General features: G+C 39.1%; 1 protein-coding gene across 20 annotated transcripts in view; it reads right to left on the reverse strand.

Moving 5' to 3' along the window:
* NRXN1 (neurexin 1) overlaps nucleotides 1–23,653 on the reverse strand; it is a 730,400-nt gene that overhangs the window by 338,595 nt on the left and 368,152 nt on the right. For all 20 annotated transcript variants that reach the window (XM_055816040.1, XM_055816058.1, XM_055816057.1 and 17 more), the window contains one exon: nucleotides 18,662–18,781. In XM_055816040.1, the coding sequence (XP_055672015.1) occupies nucleotides 18,662–18,781 (120 nt within the window). The remainder of the gene's footprint in view (nucleotides 1–18,661; nucleotides 18,782–23,653) is intronic.

Here is a 23,653-nt window from a genome sequence, read left to right on the forward strand (position 1 = left end):
ATGGAAACAGCTTTTAATTAAAACAACCAGAACTTATGTAGCTAAAGCATCAACTTTTGGTATGTCAGAAACCCAAAACCAGGATTATTGGAAGCTGTAAACAAGGATTATAAAATGTGAGGATCTGGCATTATTCTGATAAAGACTGCAAAACACAACAGTGCTCCTCCCCCCACCAGCCCCCTCACCAACATCTGAAATTAGAATATCGGAGACTACACACCCTTCCCTTACACACTTCTCTTTAGATATCTCACTGCTTAGGAAACAAAAGCTTGCCCAGGGATACATGTAAAAAAAGCTTTTAAATGTCAGTATTTCCTATAGGTAGGCTCAGCCACACATCTTTTAAGCTCTCACCAGAAACATCTGCTATCTGGCCAATAGTGAAATGAGGATGAGATGGATCGTGGGTTTAACCTAACACGGTAAAACCTCTGGTCTAATTATGATGCGGAGATCAAAATGAGAAAAAAATCAGAGCAGAATAATGTACAATAGTGCACGCTGTGAGAGAGTCCGAAATGGCTTAGCTACCTAAAAGTGTTGCTTAAAAAGTAAGCTGTCTGGCCTCAGGTAGCACAAGTTACTCGCAGCATCTTGCTAGGATTTAGAAACAATTAGGAAAAGGGCAAGGTATTAATTACACAGACTGTTACTGTTCATTACAGATGATGGTATGCCTTCTCGCAGTCAGAGACACCAGACCAGATCCTAGCTAGTGATATGAATTTGACCAAACAAGTCCCCTGAGAATTCTGGCTGTCTCTTTGCTGCACGTGACAAATATAATCTCGTCCCTGCACTTGCATGGTTGCCTCATGTGGGAATTTATTTATTTTTAAATTAATACTAAAATATCAATAGAAAGCACCACCCTCTTGAGATGCTCAGCCTCTCCAAAATGGCAATTTAAGTAGTTTTGTATTAACTTTTCAGGATTGAGCTCAGATGAGCAACACAGCCACAGATTTAAGGTGTGGAGGAACACAACGGGATGGAAACTGCTTAATCAAAATGTGAATTGAGCTGTGGCTTTTTGCATGAGATGATAAGGTTCACAGAGTCCACAGGCTTCTGTATACCTCCAAAAGAGGGAAAAAAATTGACCCAATATTTTAAAATGGTTGAATAGTTCTTTTTCTGTCTTGGATTTCTGGGGTCTTAAAACCTTTTATACGATATGCTTCTCCTGCCCACTCCCTATTCATTTTTAATGGTCTTCCCACAAAGTGCTACCTACTGCCTCCTATTCTTTTTTTCTTTTAATTTAACTGTTTTCCAAATTTTTAGCCAACAGTAACATTATGGAAGATAAGCGACTAATGATCAATTTTTAAAAGATTACAGGGCTTAAATCTTTGCGACAGGACACAATAGTATGTAGTATGCAATTTTATCTGTGAGACATCCATTTTCTATCATTAAACGACACTACATAAAAGAAAAAAGTACACCGTAAGAACAGTTATTTTGTCAAAGAAAATACTCAAGGATTTTTAAGGAGAGAAAAAAGTGCAAAATCACATGCTGTAAGACTCTAACCATACAGAAAAAACAAAACCAACCCCTTTTAGAATATTGTTTTAGTTATGGAGTGGTAGTTGTGGGATGTCTGAATGCACATAGGCACTAACTTCCTAATGATTAGCACAGTTTCGCTGACAGGCTCGGCTGCAGAATCACAAAGCAAACATAAATTGCGGCAAATTAGCAGAATACTTTTTTTTTTTTTCCCTTTAAAGAAAAAAGTTTAATGGATGTTTTGCCTGAGGAGCTTATTTCGATGGCTTCTCAGTAGACGAGGCTGTACTGCCAGGAACCACAGAAGCGTACAGTAAATTTAATAATGGCCCTACGCCATCGCATGGGTTATACAGCTACACAGGCACGTTCAGGCACAGAAACGCAGCGTATCAGAGCCACGAGGGCCTCAGTTTCTCTCATTAGGCAGAGATAGTACTCGTGGCGGTCTACAAAGATAGCTCCCGCTTTAGAAATCCATCCTGCTCCCAATGAATTTCAGACAGCTTTATCAATAAATTCAATCACACGAGAGTTTAGCTCATACACAAAACGACTGAGACGTGCCAAATGAAAAAGGAGAATCGGAAATATTTTACACAAAAAAGATAAAAAGGAGGAATATGTAGTATCAGGAGGTTTTTCTTTACTACCTATGATTGATCACCATACTCATCTCTCCTGATTTAAACAGATACCACGGAACAACAGCTACATGTTGCACAGACAGAAAAAAAAAGCCCTGCCAGGAATACTAATACCACAGCATGTCATTCAAGTTGCAATTGGCAATAATGGTCAGCATCCGTTCTGTAACATTTTAATTTACTCACGGCAAACTGACATTCAGATAGGTAAAAAATTGTTTCCTACTTTTAAAAACATCAAAGAAATTGCTTCCAGTCTGATCTCTACAATTGACTATCCACAGTGTAAACACAGGGTAAATATCAGCTCTGAAAGAAACCAGCTTTCAGAGGTGATACTTAATCATGAGAGCCACAGCATCATCGCATGCTCATTTCACTGTCTGCAGAACTGACACATATGTTCTCATGAATAAATTCATTAATATCTGTCTCAAACATTAATATGAATGGGCAGCATGCTACAGAAATGTATTCATCTGGGATGCTATAGAACCTTTCAGGGAAAAGCACACATAAAAATGGGCATTGAAGATGAATAATTATTTTGTTATTACCACCTTTTTCAGATGTATCTGCCACCCACGAACTGGGATCCCAAATGTCACAGTATACTTGGTGTTTTTCACAAAGAGGTGTGAAATATCGCTGTTCATTTGGAAGGTGCAAACCTGGTCATTGTTATGTTAATGTTGACATATCCTCTACGTGTCTGACCGCATTTCCTTGAAAAGTTACACTCTTCAATCTGCTGGACCCCATGATAGTCTGGATAGAAGAAATCCCTTTCTGTGCACTACACTGCAACAGCTTAGATGACCAGTTTCTTTATTTGTGTGCCGCTGACATCCCATAGGAATGAATTCCAAACACATTGTACCCACCTGGCGGAAAAGCCGCCACGGGTAGCGAACATGTGGGTAGTGATGTGTCCCTGGGGCGTCCCTGAGAATCCCAGCCATCACCCAGGTCGGTGCAGTCACAGCCCAAAGAAAACTTTTTATCTGCCTTTTGGGTTCATACTCTTCATTTGTTTCACTGTTCTGGGGGCTGGGGGCAGAGGGGAGATTTCCTGTTCCGACAGCACTATTGCATTCTATCTTCTTAAGGTAATAACCCGGGCTCTCAGTAGATATACTGGATTTTGACTTAAGGCCCTTTTATGCCACTCCACGAGCTAAAAAAATAAAGGTCTTAAAGTGCTTGAAAACAGCCTCAAGTCCAGTCGTAAATAACTACAGAGAATTACTACCTAAATGTTTACTAAACTGAAGGAAGAAATAAATCACGTTATATCTAAATGGAATAAAAATACCGATAAATAAAGTTTTACAGCCCAGATGGCAATAGAAACAAATATCATTGCAAATGTTTCCCTTTCAAAAGCTGATTTAAACTGAGCATAAATGATGACACCATCATATTTTAAGGACAAGTGTAGGTTAAATAATGTATATTTTAAATAGCTAAGTCTTGGCAAAAAAGAGGCAGCCTGGACAGGAATGTGAATTCTTCATGATTATTAAACATTTTTACAGCTATCTATGGCAGAGTGGTATACGACAGCTAATGATTTTATGTCCCTTTCTGCAAAAGTTAAAAATGTTACTTTTCTTATAACTTCAGTAATTTTATTACTACAGTGAGATTTACATAGGATTTTATACCAAAAAGCACAAGCAATATGCAACGACTACTGAAAATACACTGGAGTGGATTACCCTGGTTTCCCTTTGTGCATTGGCAGCATACAACCAAGATCATAATTGCGGGATTGCTACCACCTGCCAAATTGAAGAACTAAACCACAAGCTTCCGCATAATTATAAAGAATTCTAAGATTAAATCCTAAAGGTCTTCAGGGACCTCTGAGCTGTCTATTTCTTCTGTACTTCTTTTATCTTTGTTACTTCCCAACAAAGACGAAGACTCTTCCCAGTTAAACAAGTCTATCGAATGAAACGCCTGCATTTTCACACAACTGCTTAGAAATCAGAACGTCCATCTGCAATGTGCAAACTCATATTAAACCTCACGTTTGGATTTATAGCTATTTCATCTTGAAACAGAAACAAAAAATCAGACAAATTGTTCACACGGTCACAAAACCAGAAACTCAGCCAAGAATTGTAGAAGATGTCTTAATGTGAAAAGGGGATTACTGGTGTATATACACGATAGAGAAGAAATTTCCAAAAGGCTGTTATTGGTCCATGATTAAACTTCCCATCCCCATTTTTTTATAAAAATTGCAATTATATTTTAACCAAGTGATGAAAAAAGAATTTCCTCAGAATCACTGAACAGTGACATGCAAGAATAAAAAATAACTTTGAGAGTATATTAATCTAGCAATTTTTGTGTTCGTATGAGACCACTTTTATAATTCTGTAACCATTCACAGTTTTACTCACATAAACATACATATTAAATTTAATTTCAGAATATTTCCATGAGGGAACTAGTATTTGCTGGTATACTCAATAGTCCATATTTCATCTTGAATAAACCTAAAAGTGAACAAGGTTTTGTACAGGTATCCTATGGACATATTTCCCCATACTTACCTGCTTAGTACTTCAAATCACTTAGAACTCTCCATCAAACTGGCCAGCGTCACCCGGAACCTATGACTTAAGGCTGTACAACTGCTGCATTTATATGCAAGGTTATAATTCCCTACACCTTCCACATAATCTCTTTTTTATACATTATGTCTTTCTTATGGTTTCCAGTTTGAAAAAACTATCTAACATAACTATCTAACATAACCTACAGCTCAACCAGTATTTACACATCAATAACTTACCATGCACAAACTAAGCAAGATTATAACCAGCATCCCCTCACCAGAACAATTATTTCTGGCTTATCAAGCTAAAGATGTAGTTCCTCAAGATCTTGGCTCTGGAGTGCAGGGCTGGCCTAAGGGTCTGAGAGCCTGAAATTTACTCACAACTGGTCCCCCCACAGCCACTGCAGCTGCACTGGTGATGCCGAGTTTCACGACATGATTTCAAAGTATTTGTGCCATCCCCATTTCCACTGACACTCCCCCAGATAGGAAGGTACATGGGATCAGCAGTTTAAAGACAGTTTTTTAAAGGAACAGAATTCCTATTTTTTTGAGACTTTCTTTGTAAGGTTACATCAGAAGGGTGTTATGGGAATTTTATGTTGCTACTTAGGATGCTATTCCTGCTCTAAACATAGGGAAGACCCTTAAATTATGATCTTCAAAACTGGCATTTTTCAAAGCACTTAATTCAACACTTTTTTAAAACGTAACTATTACACAACCTTAATCCTCACTTCATTCTACCTAGAGAATGGGGCTGAGAAACACGTTGGAGCAATTCCTTAGATGACTTCTTTATCTTGGGGTTAACTGGACCAAAAACCCCACACAACACAGAAATAGTCAAAGTGTGAGAACCACCTTTTCTAGACATCAGAAACTACAATACACCACATTTCTTTTGTAAACTTATGAATCAGTATCCACAAGCTTTTCCCCGTTGTCTGGCATACAGTACCATCCACAGGAAAAGATTAATCTTCAGTGAAAATATCATCTCTTGGCCCTGTGCATTTGTTGGGGTTACAGAAGCTTTCTTTGAAGTTGGCCGTCATCCCAGGAAAGCTGCATTAAGCAGTTCAAATTAAATATCACTAGTAATACACGTTGGTAGCAAGTAGAGGCAAGAAAGATAAAAGCTTTGGGAAAGAATTTCAGGGGGAAATAGGATTACGTTTGCTCAGTAAAATCTTCCCAAAATTATGATTTTCAAAAATTTTTAGGCCTCAGTTGTTCAGAAATTAAATCTACTCAAGTTCTGAAAGTATCTGAACTTGATCTGACATGCCACTACTGGTCCAGCAAATTTGGAAACATTTTTCATTTATTCCTGGTAGCGCTTTCAATTACAGAGATACTATCATTTTGATTATTTTCCTGCTATAAAGACTTCCCCTCAGGGATTACAGAAGCAAGCCTATTAAAATGTATCCCCATCCTTTGAGCAGACAAAAAAAAGAAAAAAGACTGAATAAAACAGGAAAGATGGGAGCTCAAGGCTAAAGCAGAACTTGGCCACAGAGAGCAAGCATGTGGGAGATCATCAAATAGATATCAAGCAACCCCTTGAACATCCTCTTCTTTGACCTTGGGATTCTGGCTGAAATTGGAGGATTTTTCATATTTGTCCAAGGTTTTCAGATATCCAGCACCCTGGCTGAACCACGGGATCCTTTGGAATCTCAAACTGGTCCCCTGCCCATACCAGGTCTTTACATGTATCAAGCCTGATACTTTTGAGCAGTCTTGAACCCTTTGTGAAAGAGCTATACAGGTGGCTCTGTACACGGAACAGTAAATCGGACATTTTTTTAGAATGTGTCCAATTTACCACTCGTGGAAAAGCATCAGTACCCTTGTGCAGGGGTTCTGGCCTTTCCCAGGAATACCGGGTGATGCTGTGTGTACGCCATACAGCACACAACTGCTGGAGGGAGAAACAGGGCAGCAGGGCTTTAATGGCGAGTACTCCTACAGCACGGGTGATGGTGGCGAGTACGCTCCTACAGTGATGGTGGCGAGTACTGTCCTACAGCACGGGTGATGGTGACAGACTGAGGAGGCCCTTTGCCTCCTCCTGGAGGGTTGTGGTGCTTCTCATTATCTTCAGGAGAGTTCTGGCCCAAACTCAAATCCAGAGATAGAAGCTGCCTTTAAAACTAGTTCAAATATGTGACAGCTGCTACAATTACAGGTCATGAAGTCAGAATAAAAAGCTTTTTTTGGTAAGCACCAAATAACCAAGGAGTTATTGTTTGTTATTTGGTAAGCACAAAACACCAAGGAGTATTTAAAGAAAACAAACAAAAATGAACAAAGATATGACCATCTGCCACTTACAGAATCAGTAGTTAAAATCAACATTATGATGAATTTTTGACCAGACAGGAAAGGCAACCTACAATTACTACTGGACCAGAAGAAAATTTATGACCATAATCAACCTGAGCCCAGGCTAACATGTTTTGGTGATCCAGAAGATAGGAAAAAGAGGGAAAAATGGAAAGTAGAATGATTTCAAGCCATTTCAAAAATCCTGGGTTTAATTTCAAGAACTGGGTTTAATAGTTGAAGGAGGAAAATCCTATGACTATGTATGGTGATGTTGGATTTCAACATCTTTAAATTAGTCATTCAAGTGGTGACCTGAGACTCTAATTGTAACCGAATTTCAGTTTGTGGTAGCCAGCATCTGCCCTGGCTTTATTTGAGGGTGCATATATGCAGCTCTGTCCCTCAGCACACAGCAACATTTATATCATATAAACAATCAAAAACCTGATTTTTAGAGGGACTGAGTGCCTTCAGCTCCCATTTTTAGGATCTCTGGCTAGGAGGTAGTGGTCCTCCACAGCTGATACTTCTAAGCAACATTAAGTTCCTAAACTCAAAGTACTCTACCTCTTTGTGAAATATTTAATATAATCCAAATTATCAGACCATTGATCTGATTAGAAGTTTTCTTAAGATTTACACTGTTTAAAAGGGAGAGGATTTTAAAACAACAAACATGCTATAGGGAAGTCTTCCCTATATGGTAAATCAGGCTCAGATCTTAAGATGATTTGCAAATGGTATCTGTAAATATTAATGCACTTTGACATTGAATACTGCATATCATACATCTTAAGTGTTTTTCAGTGTGTGGATGTTTACAGTGAAATGATGTGCTGCTTCATACGTCTGTTTTCAATTCAAAGTATAGCTTCATTACAAAGAGTGATAGCACAGAGCTAAGCAGCTAGAACGTTCCTCCAGAATTAGCACCAAATTGACAAGCATCCTTAACACAGCCTTTAAATTGGGCTTGTGGACACCAAACAGCTTCATGAACATTAGCTATTCTTCACTCTCTTTTCTGCAGTTCCAGCTTTTCAGTATCCAAACTGGGTACTGACCACTTTTAATATGGAGTGGTTTTCCCCAGGCCTTCATTAAGCAGCTATACACTAAAAATTCCTTCAGCCCTAGGAGTACTGCTTCCATCAGTACTTTTGCATACTGTTATTACTGACTCTGTTACCTTCTTTCATGATTTCCTAAAATACATAAGCAGAAAATAGCTACAAAGGCTTCCAGACACATCAGTATACAAGATTCATAAGCCTAAGTCAAAATGACATATTGAAGGACCTTAAACATCACATGAGACATTGAGAGAATAAGCATGCTTATGGATGTCTGTCCTGAGAAAAATACAGAAATGTCATTCAGATCAGCTGCTGGTTAGGTGGAGCTGGCAGGCCAAAAGTGGTCCATAACAAACAGGTACAATATCCATCCTGTAGCACGGGAACAAAATCATGAAAGCTGCAAAAATGTCTGTGTGATGTATCCTCCTCTCTGCCTTGCTGTTGCTCCAGTGCATGCTGCTATTCTCAGCTTCTGAGGAATTACACAGGTCTTTAATTTGGACTCCAGACGACTGTGATTTTCCCATATAAGATTCAGGTCATTTTGTTTACTCTGCTTTTAACAGAAAGGTTTTCTTTGCCCCAATGTTCTGCAGCATCTGGCAAAAATGAACACCCAGCAGGCTCCCAAGATGGTGTCAAACCACCAACAAAATCTTGTTTTGCAACAAGTATAGCAGTTCCTCATATGTATGTAGTTACTTTGAATCTAACCTACCTATCTGTCAAACCAGAATACATCTTGAGGAAGATCAGGTTGCCTTAGTAACCTGGGTCCAGTTGTACAGACTTCAGAAACACTGAATAATTTTATCTTTCTGAAGCACCATTGTGCATCATTGTGCCATTGCACTTAAATATCTTGGACATAAACCAGGTATTACCAGATTCCCCATACACGCTCTGAGCTATTCTCATGCTATGGGTTATAGAAGACACTGCTTGGGAAAGCTTTTTCTTGTTCTTCCTTACCATTTGTGACCCTCACAGCTGTCATCTATTAGAGAAGCTGGCACTTACCCATTTCTCTTTCTTGGGGTTTGTTGGGGAGGAACGACTGACTCCATTACAGAGCTGAAACTTCTGCTCCAATTGTGCCGTGTATAGTGATTAATCTTGTTTCAGAAAACTACTGGTTACCTAAAATTGATTTTAATATATGATATTGTCGGAATGTTCAGAGAAATCTGTGAGAAAGAACAGTAACAGCACTTGTCCAGTGTGCTTATTACTGTGAATAGCTTTTGGCTACATGAATTTCAGGCCTGATTTGTACATGGTATGCCATTAAATTGTAATAATTGAAAGTTCTAGAGAAAGGAATCTAATGATACCCAACAGGACAATTTTAGTTCCATGAGAATATATTTAATTAACCCTTAATCATTTTCACCTTTATGACACTGGAAACACTTCTAGGATTTGATTTACAAAATTATTATCCCATTAATAAGAGAAAGATATTATTGACATACCAAAATCCAATTTAATTACTCCCTTGATTCCTCCAGAGGCACAGAGAAGCTGGCAATTTTCTGACACTATGTTCCATTTTTAATATTGTGAAATAGAACACACCTCGGAGTAGGCCAGGAATGTTGCATAATTGCTTCTACCTGAACCACAAACCCAGCTATAACAATGTACTCTGGATACATCAAAAGTTCCTTTTTGGCTTTTTCTGCATCAAGTATCCCATTTAAAACTTCACTTACTGCTTGTTAGAAACATTCTCACATGATGGAGCTTCTAGAATCATTGTCAAACAACATTTGATTAGTTTCATTTTTTAAAGGGATAGTTTGTAATGTATTTAAGGAAAGAGAAATCACTTAACTTTGTCAGGCATGGATAGCTCACCTAAATGACTACTCCAGAATCTGTAGGTGAACAAGAAAAAAATTCTAAAACTTGTTTTCAGACTGTCAATAACAGCATGCCTGTTAACTGACACAATTAATAGACCGATATATCTTAATGAAACACCAAAATTTACACACTACAAAATCCACTTAAACAGTGGAGGGAAAAAACCCAACCCACTAGTACAGCTGTGTCACTAAAACCTTGACAAAATGTTGTCATCCATGTGTCATGCTCCATGGTTCTGGTGGAGCAACACATGCTCCCACCTAACACCACAGGAACCTGACAGCTCAAGGTGCAGCCTATCCTCATTAGGATTCCAATAAAAATAAAAGGTAAAAAAAGCAATCTTGGTCCATAGCCATGGCTCACAGGCAACACTCCTTGCTTCCCTTGCTCATTTTTCCAGTTCTCCTAAATACCTCAACATTTCTGCCTTTTCAAGACTATACACGTGAAGTCCGACTTCTTTGAAGTTTATACAGATTACACCACTGATATTTGTCACCAGAAATTCCAGATATTCATTATAGAGATATATAGGATAAGATAAGCTGAACAAATTGAGATTTCTTCAATTAGTTCATTCCAGCAGCTTGCCCTGCACTGTAATTTTGCGTGCAGCTATCTTTATTTCTCCTGTGTACTGCGAGTCTCTGTGGCAAAATAATCATATGAACTATTTAGACTGGTATGTTATCAGGGACAGATTTCTTAATTCTCAGCTACTGGAGATGGAAATAAAATGTGTTTTAAAGTACCCTGAGGGATTTTCTATCCCTTTTCTTAATAGCAGGTTATACGCTTATTGGTAGCTAGCAACTGCAAAGTCTTAGCCAGGAATATGCAATATGATTTTGGAAAGTACTGCTGAGTGGCTCTGATAGTTTAGCTTTCGGTCACTAGTTTAATTAAGCTTCTTTACTTTGCATATATCCTTCTCACAAAAAGTAGCATTAAGAGTGATCTTACACTCTCGGTGTCAAAGGGTCCAAAAGCTGCAGTATCCATAACAGATAACTAAATTAATAAATGTGAAAGAAAAATATGTGGTAAAATGATTGAAATCCATCGTTTGTGTAATACTGGACTGATAATGTAAACGGAGGTTATGTGAAGATCATCCTGTGATTTGCATTCCAGAGGAAAAAAGACACTGTGAGAGGAGACTGAGTATCCATCGTCAACACCATATGATAGTTTGGAAGACTGTAAAAAGTCAGTGACAGGGATAAGAGAAAATAATAAATAATCCTATTTTTCTATATGCTATAAATGTAGTGTGTGATTATTATTATTATTTTTTTAATATATGTACACATACACGACATTGAACACAAAACCCTGCAAACCTAAGGAAAGCTCGATCTACACTTCTGCGTGCAATACTAAATTACCCCTCCTTGCATATGGATTATTACATAATTGCTAATTACATGTTCCCAAAATATAAGACTCTTGTCTCATTCAGTGCGAGAATGCGCCTGTTTTGATCAGTTCTGCAGCGAAGAAGGCTGGTGTTTATAAAACCACTCACTTATTGCAGAAGTGGAATGCTGACTCAATATTCAGGGGGGTTGTGGTTCAAAGTATAACCTCAATATTACTCACTGCACTCTCCAAACACTACACTGAAGAGAGAATCATTTAGTTCCTCGTGGAATTTTTATAATGTCAAATAATCTAATATTGAAATATCTCGTAAACTTTAACTAATGTATTTTTACAGTGCCTAGTTTCTACTATCCTCAGTAATAGCCAAAAGTATTCCCTATCGGGTGTGCTCAGTCTGAAATAATTGGGATTTGATTTCCTGGAAACGTACATGCTTCAGTCCCAATTCTGGGTACTCAGCATGGTTGCGAATCAGAACACAGACTGTCAGCTTAGCAAAAAAAAAAAAAATTACAAATACCTAAGTACTGAATCCACTGTCATTTAATAATACATGATTTCCCTTTCATAAATCCATACTGGCTACCTCTAATAACCTTCTTATCTTTAATATTTTTAGAAATAACTTCCAGGTAGGTTTTCCCCATCACCTCTGAGGTGGAGCTGACCAGCCTGTACTTTCCTGGATCCTCTTTCCTGAAGACAGGAGAAACATTTGCCTTTTTCTAGTTTTGGGGAACTGCCCGGGTAGCCATGAGCTGTCACAGATGAGGAATTTCAGTGTCGCAATGACCTGTGACACTCGTGGGTGCCTACCATCAGGTTTCAGGAATTTTTATATGTCCACTTTGTTTAGATATTCCCTGACCTGAGCTTTTTCCACCAAGGTATGTCTGCCTCCAGACTTTCCCACCGGTCTCAGGGACCTGGGATTGTTGAAGATGCTAAAGGATGGTTTTACCAGTAAAACCAAGGCAAAGAAGACCGAGTACCTTGGTCTCTTCCATGTCCCTTGCCACAAGGTCCCCTCACCCCATTCAGTGGCAGGCCCACATTTTCCTACTTCTTCATGATTTGTAGCAGCCTTTCCTTTACTCCTCCATGTCCCTTGTCAGATTATACTCCAGGCGGGTCTTGGCTTTCCCAACCCCATCCCTGCATGCATGGACAGCGTGTCTATATTCTTCTTGGGCCACCTGAACCTGCTTCCACCTCTTGCACACTCCCTTTTAATGTTTGAGTTTTGTCAGAAGCTCTTCCTGCCTTTTGCCATTTTTGTTTGACTTTCTGTGTATGAGGACTCCTCAGCTTCGAGGAAGTGATCCCTGAAAATCTACCAGTTCTTTTGAGGTCTATGGGATTCTTGCAAGCAGGTCCCTGAACAGGCCAACGTCTACTCTCTTGACGGCCAGGACTGTGTTCCAGCTTTTTGTCTTGCTTCTACCAGTCAAGGATCTGGACTTCCTGACCATCACAACCCTGATCCATTCTTCCTTGTCTGTATGTACAAGGTCTAGAAGTGTGCCTCCCTTCATTGGCTTCTTGATCACCTGTGTCAGCAAGTAAACGCACTCCAGACATCTCCTAGATTGCTTGTCGCCCCTCCAGCAAATACTGGGGTAATTCAGGGCTCCCATGAAGCCTAAGTCTGTGAACATGGAGCTTCTTCAACTTGTCTGAAGAAGGCCTCATGTATTTCTTCCTCCTTATCACGTGCTGATACCCATCACATCATATTAGACTTTGGTCTTTCCCCTAACCCCAACCCATAAGGTCTCAGCTGGCTCATCACTTCTCCCAGAGCTCCACACCTTCACATCCCACTCAGTCCACTAGTTTCTCACTATCTTGTGAGTTGTCACGTCCATTCCCCACCATTCCTAGTCCTGGCTCTTTCCTCACCAGGTTGGCCAGCTTGCAGCTAAGATGCTTTTGCCCCACCTTGGCAGGTGGATTCCTTCTTTTCCTGGCAGGTCTTCCTTGAACTCCCTGTCCAATCTCCAGTTAAATCATCCCGATACACAATTATTATATTAATAGTCAAACATTTAAAACAAAATCTCAACATCACTACAGATGTAGTCTTAGTTGGAAGGCATTATCTCTATAACGCAATCACCTATCAAGAAAATCAAATAAGTCTTACATGAACCCATTTAGCGATATTGACGCAGCTCTCCATTTAAATTAAGGCTTTCGATCTTTCTTGGTAAAGAGTCAAAACAAACAGGAGAATTTAAAAAAAAAGTTTTGTTACAGTGGTTGAGAATATCAAATTTCTAGCCAGAAGAGACTGCATGGTGAAGCTCTAACCCTTCAGAAATGGATTTTAATGGAAGTGTTCACACAGTGTTAGCTATACCATCACAAGTACAATGCCAATACATTATTCCCTTATGGTAACAGACAGTGTTGAACCTGCCCTGTAATTTGGCACAGAACATTTCTATACTAATGTAATGTGACAATGTTATTATGTCTGCTATTTCCTATGCCATAATAGCAGTATTTGTTTCCACAAACATGCCATTACATTCACTAATATGGCTATACTTAAAGACTGCCCGAGTAAAACAGATGTAAACTTACAGAAAGCAGAAAATCTCTTCTAGAAAGCAGATAATATCTCATAGATTTGTTTTGTTTTTCCAGAGTAATTTTCAACCCTTCTCTTTTAAAAAAGCTGAATTCCCTGGGAGGGCAGCTTTCACTACATAACCTGCTGTTAGAAACAGTTACGATGTTCATGATGTATTTTCTCAGAGGACTTGCATGCAGCCATCCATTTGTAAGAACAGCCATTAACTGTCCTTTTAATACAGTCTTTTACTTAATGCCATTTCGTAGGAAAAAACACTACTGGTCTGCTTTACACTCATCAGCGTAACACTTCTGTCTATCACATCTAAAGAGCACTGTTGCCCTGAATCTCCAAGTGTCATATCACATCAAAAGAGAAAATGACAATCTGTATAGCATCTTGGGGTCCAAACCTCCCCTGCCTCATTTATCTTCCAATAAATAGAAACTGCAGCACACAGAATGTTTCCACCTTAGGCTTAGGGTCTACAGGCACTGCGTACTCACTGCGGGGGAACTACTGAGGTTTGCAATGAAGCAAAACTTTTGTGGATTAAACTGTGGGTGTACCTGACCACAGTCGTTGATGCTGTAGCCTTACCTTTGCTGGCCCGGGTCATTCTCCATAGAATACATTCCCTAAACTTCTCTAGCTGACACACAGAGGACACTCTTGGACTGGGAAACAACCAACCTCTCTCACACGGTGCTTATTTTGAAACAACTTTAAAAAACTCTTTATTTTAAGCTGTGTGCATTTTCACCTGGAATAATACACTGACCAGCACAGGAGTAATAATTATAGGAAAGATTAAAGAAACTTCTTCCATGTTGTATTAGTAGAATGTATTGTAACACTTTTCAAGAAACTATTTCTTCATTATTTCCTCCAAACTCTGTTTTGGAAATTAAAGACAAGAACGATGCATGTGAAACGTCTACATTGTAAAGCTTAGGAGAGATGCATGTCAAATCTTCACACACTGAGGTTACTATGGGAAACATGACAAAGGTATCAGCTCAAATGCAGCAAGGTAATTTGTGCACCTTTATGCAAATTGTGGATGATACAAAACTGGGTGGAGTGATTGACAGACCAGATGTGTGTGCTGCCATTCAGAGGGATGCTGACAAGCTGGAGAAGTGGGCTGAAAAGAACCTTGTAAAACAAATGAAAATGCCAAATCCTGCACCTGAGGAGGAATAATCCCATGCACCAGGACAGGCTGGGGCCTGACCAGCTGGAAAGCAGCTTTACTGAAAAGGATCTGGGTGTCCTGGTAGACACCAAGCTGCACGTGAGCCAGCAACGTGCTCCTGCAGCAAAGAAGGCACATAGCCTCTTAGGAGGAGGAAATGGTGGAGAAAGGTTGAGAGACGTGATGCTTCCCCTCTACCCAGCACAGCTGAGATGCACCTGGGGCACTGGCTCCTTGTGCTGGGCTCCCAGTGCAGGAGCAACACTAACTTACCCAGCAAAGGGCCACAAGGATGATGAAGGGCTTGAAGCATCTCTCATGTGAAGAGAGACTGAAAGAGCAGAGAGAGACTCTTTAGCCTGGAGAAGAGAAGGCTCAGGGGGGAACCTATCAGTGTTTTAAAACACCTGATGGGTGGGAGTACAGGAGGTAGCTTCTTCTCAGTGGTGCCCAGTGACAGGACAAGAGGCAATAGGCACAAAACCTCGTATAAATAGAAGGAAAATGTTTGTACTGTGAGGGTGACTGAGCACTGGCACAGGTTGCCCAGAGAAGCTGCAGAGTCTCCATCCTTGGACATATTAAAAATCCAACTGGGCACAGCCCTGGACAACCAGCACTAGCTGAATCTGCTCTGAGCAGAGGGGTTGGGACTAGACAATCTCCACAGGTCCCCTCTCACCTCAGCCATTTTGGCACAATGAAGTTACTGCTCAAATATGATTACTAAGAACTGGTGGAACAAAGTACCAGGGAGGTGTGGTGGGTTGATCCTGGCTGAGGGCCAAGCTCCTACCCAGCTGCTCGCCTAGCTCCCCCTGCCCTGCCCTTGGGGTTCCCTCTGCTGTTCCTCACTCTTTTTCTTCCCTCTTCCTTCATCTCATCGTGCATTTTGGTACGCACGACATACTTGCTAAACATGCTTTCATAGAGGTGCCACCAGCTTGGCTGAGGGACTCAGCTGTGCCCTGTGGTGGCTCTGGTGGAGCTGGCCCTGCCTGGGGCAGTCGAAGCTCTCCACTCTGAGGCCACCCCACAGCCCCCACCGCCAGCACCTGAGCACGGACATCCAGTGCAGGAGGGATACAAGCCTCCACAAACCAGGTCCTTTTAACTGTTTTTCTTTTGTCCACAACACTTATTTTTAAGTGGTCGGTTTTGGGGGTTGGTAACAAAAAAATCTCTGCCCTGCGAGACTTGGATGCCCTAAATACCCCATTTCACATGAACGCAGAGGAAGCCAGCAGCCCGCCTGTGTAGTAACGCCAGGTCAGAGTTCGGCACCTGCCAGCCAGCGCTGCTCTGTGCAATCTGCAGGGAACGCACTGCACGCACTGCTTGGGATGCACACATCCTTCCAAAGGGGATGGCTTTTCCAGCTACAAGCAGGTGCTATTCCAGACCTGTCGCTGAGATAATCCTTCTTCACATGAAAGGAATCTGCCTTACTGCAGTACTGCAGTTTAGCCTGTGGCAAGTTACTAAAACCCATAGTAACATTTTGTCATTCCCCTTACTGTGCTCTTCCCAAACACAGCAGAGAGCAGTCCAGGAGCGTATAGATGAGACCGAGATTACAACATAATTTCTCCCCCTTTCCCTCACATATACCATTATGAAAAATATCTCTCATTAGATTTGATTTTCGGATGTTTGGTATCTGAGCTAATCTGAGGAGCCAAGATAAAGCAGAAACCAAACTTGTTATATTTACCAGACTCTGCATTCTATTACAAAACACCCATATCCAGGATAAATCTATATTTCATGTTTGTGATAGAAGGACATTACAAGAAAAAAAAAAAAAAAAAAAAAAGGATTTATCTGGGGAAAAAAAGTAAGTATTTTTGGCAGCCATGTACTAAAGGTACTCCTCTACCATCATCAGAAATACTATATTGAGAATTATCTGATTGTGTGCAGTGTAGTCCATAAAGTTATCATACAAATGAGCCTTCACAGTGGTAAATATCTTACCGAAGTTCATCAGTTCACCAAATTTATGCAATAGCTGTCACTTGAAGAAATAAATCAGAGAATATTGCAGGCCCAGACATCAGCCACTACTAAGGCAAATTTATAAACAGAGTTTTTCCTTTGCTAAGTGTGGAATATATGACTTCTTCAGTTTTTTAGTTACTTTTGGGTGAACTCAAAGATTGCCAAAGAACAAAAAAAACAACTTAAAGGTAAAATAGAAACAATTTTCTCCTGTAGCAGACAGGGGACTGAAATCTTTAAAAAATACATGTGTAGCAGCATGACTAATCACTCACGTTGCTGGGAAGGGCAAACTCATATACATAAAATAAACCTCAACTTTTGCTCAAATTAGTGAAAGTTGTTTGATACCACATTTTGGTTCTACCATGCAGCAACTGCAGAGAAAAGGACTGAGATGAGTCCTTTCCATGGTTTTCGAACATGGTCAACAGTAGAAAAGTGGTACTTTTTTGAGAATAATGAAGGTAGCTTTTACATGTAATTCTTTTTCTAACCTGGTGCTAGATATAATTTGAGCCAAAAGCTTTTAAACTTATAATTATACTGTTATTTTAGGGTTTGTCCAAGAAGAACCACCTTGCTGTAGAGTGGAGAACAAGACATACACATAAAAAATGCTTGACTACACAGTTATACCAGGGTTTTTTAACCATGTCATTCATTCAGATAAATGTATACAACAAATAGAAATAAAAACACTTAGCCTTGAAGAAATTCCTTCTTTGCATGGATATAAAAATGTGCAACATTTGGATATTTCAAATGTGACAAGTGAAAAAGACAACTCAGTAGCTCACTTGAATCAGTTACCGTGGATCGTTATGGCTCTTGAATTACTATTCCACTTCCACTTTGCATAATTCTATTTAGATCAATAAGGCTAGATTGGAATAAAACTAGATTATGACACTGGTGAATCAGGCCCCTTATTTTTGACACATTTATGCTTTTCCTGAAAGGCCAGATGGTTGGTGTATGTTACATAGTTTTATTCAGATGAAATTTAAAAGAACTAAAATACTCGGCATGCTTTTATTATTGGCATGCTTAGTGTGTCACCTAAAGAAATCTACAAAGGGAGATAATGAGCCTTGTCAACTGTTTCACAGTAATTATAGCCCTCATGATATAATGCTACAAAATTACAATATAGCTTAAGATAATAAAATGTAAAAGGCTTTTTCAATCAGGAAAGGGATTATTTCAAACAGGTAACCATCAGTATATTAGGCATGCAATCAAGCGTAATTCTGCCAGTGTTTGATACTGCACATTGTCCAAAATTCATACTGTATATTTTAGCTATGTTCTTCCCACAAGCCTTACAGATTTTCGTAGGGTTTGCCAGTTCATTTAAATACCTAATAGTAAAATAATATAAAGCTTCAGACACTTGCTTCAAATATTGCCTTAAAGCTCTCGAGCGTTCACATCAGCAGTTTTTAGCGTACTTACGGTCATTGCATAATGGTCCACTAAAGGATGTCATGCTGCAGTCACAACTGAATCCATCCCACTGCTGCAAACACACTCCCTGGTTCGCACATGAATCCTCCTGGCACGTGGTGCTGGGGCCTGATGAGAATACACAAAAAAAGGACTTGCACTTTGGCTTCCAAAGAAAGGCATTTCTCACTGGAGCACATTAACTAGTTGCCAACATCTCAAATCAAATGAGCAAAGAGTTACCACGTGAAAGGCACATAAACTTGCTGATTTTGCAGTGGCACGTAATATTAAAAGGGGGGGGGGGGGGGGGGGGGGCGGTGCTTTAGTTTTAAGGTTGATATATCGAACATGTAAGAATGCACAAAGTGAAGCAGAGTTATTCCAGCTGCAAGGGGAATGTTACATTTGTTGCAAGTTATTTGTTAATCTCATGTCAGACCATTAACTGGCTAAATGTTTTCTAAAAACTTTTTTTCCTGTAAATACATTTCAAACAGCAAAGCCAGATGCCACAGAAAACAAAGCTCTGGGAGATGTAAGTAAAAATCGGAAAATGAAATAAAAACAAAAATAAAATTTTAAAAAAATGAAGCTACACTATAGAATGCTTTTAATCCCACAAATTATTTTAAATTATTTAGGTCTGAAATTAAGAGGAGTTTGGGATTCTTTGGCATGAATGTTGGCAAGTACTGATTCACATGCTTCAGGGATCCCATGCAGGTTCCTTTTTTAAGGGAAAATGCAGAAAATCAGACTACTAATGAACTGGCATGCCAAAATGTGACATACGCATGAAAAACAAAGCTACTCTACTGCTAGAGAATCATAACTAGACTACTGAAATATAACAAAATTTGAAAAGGAATGATCAAAGCACTAAAGCAATCAATATACAAACATATTCAAGACTGAAAGCCTTTATGCAAGCTATGCTGGAAAATGAGGGTTGGTGTAGCCCATTGTTTTAGAGGTGTGAAAGACAAAATCTGAAACAAAATAACACACTTTCATTCTGAAATGTACAGAGCATTTATTGCAGAAATCCAACTGTGCATTGGGGGTTTCAGTCTTGTTTAATACACACAGGGCTATCTACCTTGCAAATCAGCTTTCATCAATGCAACTTTGTCAGCAAAATAAAAAAGCAAAATATATTAAATGTTAGTAAGCAATATTGAAATGGCAGCAAACACAGAAAAAAAACATTCAGAGTAAAGTGCATGCTGCTGTTAAAGAGAGAAAGAAATGCCATATAATGCAAACAAATTAATGCTAATAGCCATAAATCTTCAGGCAAGCCAAAATAAGAAAGCAGTAATTTGCCAGTATTTTACTACAAATATAATGGTTAATTAAGCTGATGACATGTAATGAAGGAAAATTAAAAGTTTTTGGTGGTTTTTTTTTTTTCCCTTGGATAGATATGAATGCATTAGCAGAGTAAATGCATGGCTGAATCCTGACTAGCCATTTGTCATGTTCAGATATACTGAATTCAAGAATAATTAGCACTGTCATCCTCTGTGGTCCTTCTTTTTCCTCGCCCTTTCTTCGTGGCTGGTGAATGAAGGCTGAAATACAGACCGTGAACTACAGATTACTATGAGCTCACACACATTTCTCACCAACTCTTGACACTACAAGGAAAAATTTGGTTCTGAGACTATAAAATTGTCCTAAATTGTTTTAGAGAAGACACATCAATATCCATTTGAAACTCCCACTGCTAGTCATTGATGGCAGAGCAAAACTGGTCCAAAGATGATATAAATATCCTAAATCATCCTGTAGAGAGAAATCCACTTAACCCTGCTTTCACATTACAGCTCCTTCAGAGATCTCAGGGTCGGATTTCCTTGTGATTTGCCAGTATTCTAGAAAAATGCATATCAGTATGATTTAAGTCAGTTCAATGGCCTCTTGCTTTAAATGAAGCAGTGCTGGAGCACACCTCTGAACAAGAGCCTCAACGGTCACCACTGCAATTAGGAATGAGGGCAGTGCACATTGCACCCATATTTTGGCAAAATTATTAACTGTTCTATTGGCTTTATAATAATCTATTTTATCTTTCACTACATCATCATCATCATTATTATTGGTTTTTTATTATTATTACAAAATCATAATTATCATCATCATTATTATTATTATATCCACCAATAGTAATAATAATCATGCCACCTATAACTGATTTACTGCACTAGGCAGACTTAGGATAGTGATTTCCTTTTCTTTGGAGTTTTGAGCCCAGAAATTAAAACTTTTGGGTATTAGTGATTTCCTTGTCTTTGGAGGTTTGAGCCCAGAAGTTTAAACATTTGTGCATTACATCACCCTTTCTTCAGCTGGGGTTTATAATGACAGAATCCCGCAGCTGACAAGACAAGACACATTTTTTTCTCACCAGACTCTGCTACTCGGAAACTTTACAAAGATGAAGTGAAAATATCTGTAGGTGTTTAAATGTTATATATTCATGCATTTATTTACACTTCAGTTATGCAATGTTAAATTTCCTCATCTTTGCAAAAGTAGAGCAAAAGTCACAAGGACTTAAAAGTACATAAACTGCAGGACCCTGCAGGCACATTGAAAAGTGCCTGTTGAAACACACGTATTTGGAAAAAATACAGATACAATCTGGTTAAAAAGCAAGGTATTTTGCTTTTTATGAAATCGATTCTTAGCACTTTTAGCTTATCTATAGTAGTCATTATTCAAAAGTTGACATAAAGACTAGCTTACATGTAAGAATTTCTTAAAAAAAAAAAAGTCTACTTACTTCCATTAAGAACACTGAAGGACTGCTTAATGTCAGTAAATACTATACTATCTACCTTAACAGGTTCATATTTTCCTATATATATATTACAGAACGAAGCTATTTAGTAAAAATACACTCTTCTCAAGCACTGACCTTTTGATTCATATCCAATTTAAATATTCTAATTTATTCAATCTTCACTGCAGACTTTTTAATTGACTGGATTTAGTCTCTCTTTTACATTTGTATTATGTGAGGGCTTACATGCTATATATTAGGCATAATGCATTATTAAGTAGCATGTACAATGTTTTACTCCATACTGTAAAAAAAAAAATCCATATCTCACCACCAAGAATCTTCATGTATGTTAATACTTTGAAAACTTCAGGTAGTTCATTTGATACACAAATTATATTATATATGCACATGCAGGCACGTAGTGCACTTTCCTCTTAAATGTGTAAAAACGATGTTTCTGTCATTTCTATATTTATAGAGAATTTCCATTGAATTTCTACAATTCTGCTTTATTTAAAGCATGTAAAGTACAGTGGATTTGACTTGTAAAACCAGAGCTGACACTTGCAACCTGGCTCTGAGGTTTGCTCTTTGCAATATGAAGAGCTAGTTACCATATTTTTCTTTCTAGCTGTTTGCTTCTCTTTGCTCTAGCCATTGAAAATTTGTCAACAAGGTGGATTCAGCCAAGTGCAAATTATATTCAATGCTCAATGATAGGGAACAGAGATTATCTATCTGCCTGGGGCTGCAACTTCGAAACACAAGCCTTACCAGTTGCCGTAGCAATCCCACGTGTGGGTTTGCAAAAAGTGTTTCAAAGAAAGCATTTTTAACATGCACTTGGGACAGTAAAGTTATTGAGAAGTATCAATATTTTATGACCAAAATCCTAACAGATGGAATTAGTTAGTAGTACATTATGGCTTCACAGTTTTACAAAAGAGAGGAAAAGTGCGCTCATCCCAGGTTTGGTGGGTTTTTTTTAATACCAGAAAGGTGGGAAATTCAATGTCATGAGAGTCTGGAGAACATCAAATCCAAGTGCCTCTCTTCCCAGGCAAGATTTTGCAGCGGGTGGATGGATTAACAAAGGCCATATACCCACCAGTGCAGCACGTGACGTTTGGTTCGAAAGCAGTGGGGACTAACGCTGCTTGGAAATTATTTCTGCTGCTGTGTCCTGAGCAATTTGGACATGGCATCTGAGGGGACAGCCAGAGCTCATGCATCCCACGGCAGCATCAGGCAGATGCCAAACTGCAGGGATGGAGGCAGTCCTGCTGGGGCACAGCAGCAGCGCTGCGGGCATGCGTGAGGCATGGAAGAGGTTCTAGGAGGCGGTGAAATCCACAAGTGACTTCACATTTTAGGTGGCAGAACATTTTGCTGTACATCTAACCCATGGGCTGCAGCCAGGAGACTGACAGGTGGGTCAGACAGGAAAACTTGAAGTAAACCAGTGGAAAAAAATAAATCAGTGGAAGGAGAGAGTTAACCTGGAAGGTTGGTAGGCTGTATTTCCTCCCATGCTGTTATTTTCTTTTGACGGGCTGTTCGCTGGGACCCAGGCAGCGCATCTGGTCTGACCATTTGGTTTGTGTCAGATGGCTTTGGTGTTGCAAAAAGCTAACTTGGCACCAAAAGGGATGATATTTGTATGGCCTTCATTAAATTGTTGGTAGCTTTATTAAATTCACTGATAGCTGAGTTCTGCCACTGGTTCAAAAGGTGAACTGGTGCTCTAGGCCTGTAGCAATATTTCTTTGAAGCACATAAAATTCATTTAGAAAATTACATAATTTCAAAAGAAGCTATGAAATGCATAATGGAATTCAGGCGTATTTTGACTCTGAAGAGCTGGTGCAGGCAGGGAACTTGCTAACGCCATTCAGAAAGCAGAATCTAATTTTCTAAACTCAATGACAAACTAATTTATACATATTTTTTCATTCCTGATAGAAATCAACAGACATGAAAGCTACAGAAAAAGTAAGTTGTGAATTCTACATATTCCTATGTGCTATCAACAGATTTCATGCTGTTAACTAAAGGTAACAGGTAAAGAACAAAAAAGTTCTAACTGTACAGACATTCTGTAGGCACAACAGAACAGGAGAGAGAATTTATCCACCAGAAAGCTTTCTCTCCTTGAGGAAAACCCCCAGCTCTGCTTGGATTTTTTACAATGTCTATTTGCAAACTTA

This window comes from Falco peregrinus, chromosome 11 (assembly GCF_023634155.1).
Source record: "Falco peregrinus isolate bFalPer1 chromosome 11, bFalPer1.pri, whole genome shotgun sequence".
Taxonomy (NCBI): Eukaryota; Metazoa; Chordata; class Aves; order Falconiformes; family Falconidae; genus Falco; species Falco peregrinus.